The following is a 6436-nucleotide window of genomic DNA, read 5'->3' on the forward strand; positions in this document are numbered from 1 at the left end:
CCTGTGTGTTGGGTCTGTTAGTGTTTCAAGGTGTTTGGCCACGAGGAAGCCAGGAGGGCCACATGGTCAGGAGCCAAGCTCATGTGCGAGTCCCAGGCAGGAGTCTTGGCAGTGGTGCCCAATCTCTTGGAGCAGGGTACGTCAGCACAGACACACACACACACACACACACACACACACACACATGCACACATGCATGAACAAGCACATGCATGCACGCAAACACACATACACACACACACACACACACACACATGCACGCACACATACATACACACATGCATGAACAAACACATACACACACACATGCACGCACACATACATACACACATGCATGAACAAACACATACACACACACACACACATACACACACACACACACACACACACACACACACACACAAACATGCATGAACAAACACACACACACACACATCCTCATCAATAACAGTAACATCAATCCATTATGCATGCTGTCCCCTCCAGCGTTTGTTACCACCCTGCTGTCCAACGTCAGCTTTGACCTGTGGGTGGGGCTGACGTCAGACTCCAAAGGTCATTTCCAGTGGGCCCAGCCAGGTCTGCTGAGCTACACCAACTGGGCCCACGGGGAGCCTCTGGACAACAGCGGACCCCTCCACAACAAGAACCCGGTACACAAAGCAGACAGTCTTTCTTCCTTTTCTTTCTTGAACATGTTCTCCCTGATCTTTGCTTTTGTGTATTTGACTCAATTTGTTGACAACATCATTGTCTCTGCACAGGGCAACTGCGTGGTGATGGTTCACGGGAACCCGGAGAAGAGCACTGGCATGTGGGCATCGCGGGCGTGTGAGATGGAGAGGCATGGCTTCATCTGCCAGAAGAAACAAGGTACAGGACACAACACCAAGCTACAACAATGCATTACTGTACATAAACGCATTGTATACACATTTTTTTGACCAGACCAAGCATTCTAGTGTGGCGTTGTCCTTACACAAATATCTTGATATGGGAAACAGTTGTCATCATATCAGCTAAACCAATGTGTGTGTGTGTGTGTGTGTGTGTGTGTGTTTGGTGTGTCAGACCCATCTCTCCCCCCTGCCCCTGCCCTCCTGCCCTCCTCTCTGACTGGCCCTGTGGAGCTGGGCAGCTCGACGTACCGCGTGGTGAAGAAACGCCTGGACTGGACCGGGGCTCTGCACGTGTGTGAGTCTCTGAACGGGACGTTAGCCTCAGTGAGAGACCCCTACCAGCAGGCCTACCTCACCCTGCTGATGCACAGCCTGCACCTCCCAGCCTGGATCGCTCTCTACAACTACGGGGTGAGCCTCAGGAGAATCATCCTCATCCAAAATGAAAATGAAAGAAATATTATTTCCTTCATATTCATTTTTTTTTTCATTTTTTGTTCAGAACGGTTAGCAGATCTGTCCAAGATTAGACTAGATAGACCAATCACAGGAGGTAAGACTCCGAACGTCATCAACAACATTATTAAAACGCCGTTTTGTTCCTCTCCTAGGGGCGGACCTTCACCTGGCTGGGTGAGGAAGAACTGACCTACACGGCCTGGCGGGATGGGGAGCCCAATCAAGTCGCTGGATGTGGTCACATGACCACTATCGGACAATGGACTATGACTCCATGTGACGCTAAACGAGATGCTGCAATTTGCGAGATTAATACAGGTGTGTGTGTGTGTGTGTGTGTGTGTGTGTTTGATGATCATAAAGATCATATCTGAATATGTGTGGTAAACCTATTTCTTTGCCCCCCCCCCCCTCTCTCTCTCTCTCTCTCTCACTCACACACACACACACACACACACACACACACACACACACACACACACACACAGAGGAGCCTGTTGTTCACCAGTGGAGTTATCCAGGGCAGTGCCCTCACTCTCTGGGCGACTGGGCCTGGGTGCCCTTCAGGAACAACTGCTACTCCTTCAACCTGCAGAACCTGAGGCTCCAGCAGGACGCACACGCCTCCTGCAGCAAGGGTAGGCCTCGCTGACACCTGTCAATCACAGGGTCCAGACACGCCCTCCGTCAGACAGCCTCTATTCATGTCGTTATACAATGCACGCGGAGAGCCCAACACGTTGTGGCCATTTCCACTGACTGAGAGAGCCTGTCGATATAGACGTCATCGACCAAAATACGTCAATAGGTCTATAATTAGCTGTGTTTTCATTGAGCTTCCTCCGAAATGCACGCACATTATCTCCTGCTCTGACTCTCTCATTGTCCCCTAATCATCTCTCTCTTTTAACACTTCTCTCCGTCAATCCCCCCCCCCCCCCCCCCCCCCACCCGCCTTCAGTCGGTGCACAGCTCCTGTCTGTTCTTGATGAGTCAGAGAATGGTTTTGTGTGGGAGCACATCCAGAGTTACCAGGAGCAGGCCCGTGGAGCCTGGCTGGGCATGACCTTTAACCCCAAAGGTAAGCCACACATGGTCTGTTATGATCTGTTATGATCTGTCCCATCACTGCACTGGGAGTTGACAACACAGCACAGATCTGAGAACAAAGCTCTGTTCTATCATAGACATGTCTCATACACAGACACCAGGTGAGGCTGGTGGAGGCAGTAATCCGATTAGTTTTTTGATACCAGTGTATTCCATGCATTACAATGAGCCCCGTCCTCCGATGTCACACACACACACACACACACACACACACACACACACACACACACACCTCACCATCCACCGGCGAATAGATAGTGTATGAAGAGAGAAACCCTCCTGTCTTTTGTCCTGTACAGGGAGCAGTCTGGTGTGGTCAGAGAGTGCAGAGGTAGAGTTCACCAACTGGGAGGTGCAGGACACCAACCTGAGCATGCTGTCTCCCAACACCTGCTTCTGGATCCAGAGCAACACAGGCCTGTGGAAACCGGGCTCCTGCAAGAACCGCACCCACGGGGTCATCTGCAAACGGCCACGCAGTAAGGACTAACACAGGGCTGTAGACACACACGCAGTAAGGACTAACACAGGGCTGTAGACACACACACAGTAAGGACTAACACAGGGCTGTAGACACACACGCAGTAAGGACTAACACAGGGCTGTAGACAGGGTTCGAGTTATAAGCTGAGCTTTGTGGGGGTCTCCAAAATAACAGTGCGAAATGTTCTCATGCACGCGCGTGAATCATGCCCACACAGCGACGGGACTTACAAGTTTTAATTAACCATAGGCTACTCATTTCACCACATCAACACCACCACATGAAACAACAGCTATAAGCGATAGTCACGGGTATCTCGGCCAATAATTGTGTTGTTTTTGCTATACAGTCCACTCACTTTCACTGTTAGCACGACACATTGTCCACATCTCCATTTCCAGTGACATCGCACCTGACATAAATAATCATGTATGCTCGTCCATGAATTGTGCTTTCATCTAATGTTATGCTAATACGGGAATCAAGTGATTTGACATTAGAAATGAATTTGGTTTTCATCTCTTGTGCAATGTGCTCTACAATCTGGGCACATGAATGATCGGATCGGTGAGTAGGGCCGACTGTATATAAGGCATCCTTTCTTTAGCGACAGTATAGGCTGCCCTGAACGAACTAGCTAGCTGTCTCCTTATACTGGAGGTGAGTTCTGCTACTTTCTTCGGAAGCACTTGCTTTTGTTTGAGCTCTGCTATTTCAACAGTTTCAACGTTAGGTGTCATAACAGGTGCAGCTGAATTCAAGTTTGGTTTCTTGGATGAAAACCCGAAACTTTCCAGGCTTGTCGACTCGGTCGGCAGCAGTGGCCTTTTTTGGGCGGCATGATAGCTAGCTAGCTACTGAATATTTTCTTCTCAATAATCGTGTTTTCACGTTCGCAAGCTCTCAACGATCATATTCTGCTGTTGCACAATATTCTACTGCGCCCCATAGTGTCTTGGTGGTAAAGTGCAGGCAGTCAAAGGCATACTGTCATTCACAGGAGATTAATGGTGCACGTAGTTCTTTTGGAAAACGTGTTTATTTTAGAATATTTATCATATAAATAAATATAAATAATACTCATTACATTGACATTTTGACTCACAATGTGTGATTTCCCTCAAACAATCTTTTCTCTGAAAAACGACTCCATGGTTTTTCAGATGGATGAGGATGGGTTTTTTCTACAGCATTCTGTAGCCTACAGATACCTTAATGCCGACCCTCCACACAACTATGTGTCTTATTAGTAAACAACATTCTTATTTTGAGCAAGGGGAAGAGGACAACAATGCTGAGGTGCATGCCCAAGGTGTGGAACTTTATAAATAGGTAGAAATATAGCTGGCAACTTTGTACACGTATTTACAAAACAATAAGCAGGACGATGACAGGACACTGAACATAAACTGAAATAATGAAAAGAGAGCTCTCAAAAAAAGAACGAAAATATACACAGACAAGGTTTTTTACTTAATTCACTTTTTATGACAAATACAAGATTTCCATTAATTACCAGCAAAAATGACCACTATTGTTGTTTTTTTGGCATTGAGGAAATACTGAGCTATAAGGCTATTCATACTGTAGCAGAATCCGTTTCAAATTATATATTAAGTATGATAAGGAAACAACACATAGAACTGAATAAATATTACATATTACATATTAATGTCAATTTACAAAACCATATTTTCATTACATAAGTCCAGACTACAGTTTCCAACCCTTTGTTTTCCAATATCAAGCTCAACAGATCCCAGATAGGCTCATGTGATGAGCTGCCTCCTTCAACTTTGAAGCCGGCAATCAAACTTTAAAATGTGCAGAGAGGTCTAACTGCCGTTGCTAATGTAGACACACACGCAGTAAGCACCACTGCTGCCGACCGAGACACACACACAGTAAGGACTAACACAGGGCTGTAGACACACGCAGTAAGGACTAACACAGGGCTGTAGACACACATGCAGTCACTCATAGGCTTCAGAGGCTACTCATAGCAACGAGTACAACCCTACAAAACTTACATCTTTTTTTTTTCTTCTCCTTCTCAATTGCAGGTGCTGAGGCTTCGGCGGTAGTGTGTAAGTGTGGATATGATCTGTGGTACTGATCTGTTTGTTTCTAAATCAATTGTCATCCCTAATTTTTCTTTACCACTGGAGATAAGTACTGTTGATCCTTATCTGTTATTTCTCCCTTTCTCTCTCTCTCTCTCTCTCTCTCTCTCTCTCTCTCTCTCTCTCTCTCTCTCTCTCTCTCTCCTCTCTCTCCCTCTCTCTCTCTCTCTCTCTCCCAGCTGATGTGGACCACCTTCCTACTCTGATCATGATCATGGTGACGGGGCTGGTGCTGGTGGTCCTGGTCGTGGGGGGGGTCTACCTGTACCGCCGGCGTGGTGTGGGCGCCCGAGGCTCCTACGACGGGGCGCGCTACAGCCGTACCAACTCCACCCCCGCCGAGCAGGCAGAGAAGAACATCCTGGTGTCTGACATGGAGCTCAATGAGCAGCAGGAGTAGCAGAGCCGACCAGGGGACCGACCCCGGGAGAGACCGGGTCACTAGAACGGACGGACCGATCCAGAATAAGGCTTTACCTTTTATTTCCCCTTTTTATCTCTTGAAAATGCTGAAGGGCTGTGTGGAGCGCAGCAGATGGCCAATCACACTAGATACGAGACCCCACCCCACCCCTTCCCCCCCCCACACCTGTACCTGCGCGCGATGGCCACAGGCTCCAGGAGACACACTCACTCTGACAAGACCCTAGACCAATCAGATCCTTCTATTTTGACAGCTCTTCTTCAAAAGGGGTTCGTGGTATATTGCAATCTCCGTAGGATTCCTAAGAAGTGTAACAGTAGTACAATATTTTTAAAGGGTCAACTCCTTTTTTTTAATGTTAGTTTTGATACCCAAGTCTATTTTCATATTTCATTCCAAGCAAGTTCCTCTATTTGGTTCCTCTATTCCTCTATTTGGTCAGTATGTATACAGTAGGTCAAAATGTGTAGTACAGATGCTAAAACCAAAGACTCACAAAGCACAGGACTTACATTTACATAGAACTAAAGACACTCCATTGTATCCTCCAAATATCCATATGATTTCCTTCAGGACCAAACTCTTTTGCCATGACAGTATTTACCTGAGGTTAACTTCAGGGTTGTTTTTATGTGTGTGTGTGTGTGTGTGTGTGTGTGTGTGTGTGTGTGTGTGTGTGAGTGTGTGTGTGTGTGTGTGTGTGTGTGTGTGTGTGTGTGCGTGTGCGTGTGCGTGTGCGTGTGCGTGTGCGCGTGCGTGTGTGTGTGTATATTTTTGGTTTGTTGGTTGTCAGAACCAGTGCAGCTGTAGTGATCTCCTTCAAAATATGGTTGTTGATGATGATGCATGTGAAGCTTGTGTTGTGTCTGCTCCCGTCCCTCTCTCCTATGCCTGCTCATGTCAGCAGCACCAGCTGTTGGGAATCCAATACGTCGGG

At 47.2% G+C, this 6436-nt stretch overlaps 1 protein-coding gene across 1 annotated transcript in view; it reads left to right on the top strand.

Moving 5' to 3' along the window:
• The window catches only part of mrc2 (mannose receptor, C-type 2), a gene marked incomplete at both ends in the record, with an annotated part of 23784 nt that extends 18309 nt beyond the window's left edge, over positions 1-5475 (top strand). Inside the window, 10 exons of the mRNA XM_080523745.1 lie at positions 22-136; positions 487-653; positions 765-873; positions 1072-1310; positions 1511-1676; positions 1847-1996; positions 2320-2439; positions 2768-2947; positions 5016-5039; positions 5255-5475. Of these exons, the coding sequence (XP_080379871.1) occupies positions 22-136; positions 487-653; positions 765-873; positions 1072-1310; positions 1511-1676; positions 1847-1996; positions 2320-2439; positions 2768-2947; positions 5016-5039; positions 5255-5475 (1491 nt within the window). The remainder of the gene's footprint in view (positions 1-21; positions 137-486; positions 654-764; positions 874-1071; positions 1311-1510; positions 1677-1846; positions 1997-2319; positions 2440-2767; positions 2948-5015; positions 5040-5254) is intronic.
• Between the last annotated feature and the right edge of the window lie 961 nt (positions 5476-6436).

The sequence above is a fragment of the Nansenia antarctica genome (genome assembly GCF_963989245.1).
Source record: "Nansenia antarctica genome assembly, chromosome: 2".
Lineage (NCBI taxonomy): Eukaryota > Metazoa > Chordata > Actinopteri > Argentiniformes > Microstomatidae > Nansenia > Nansenia antarctica.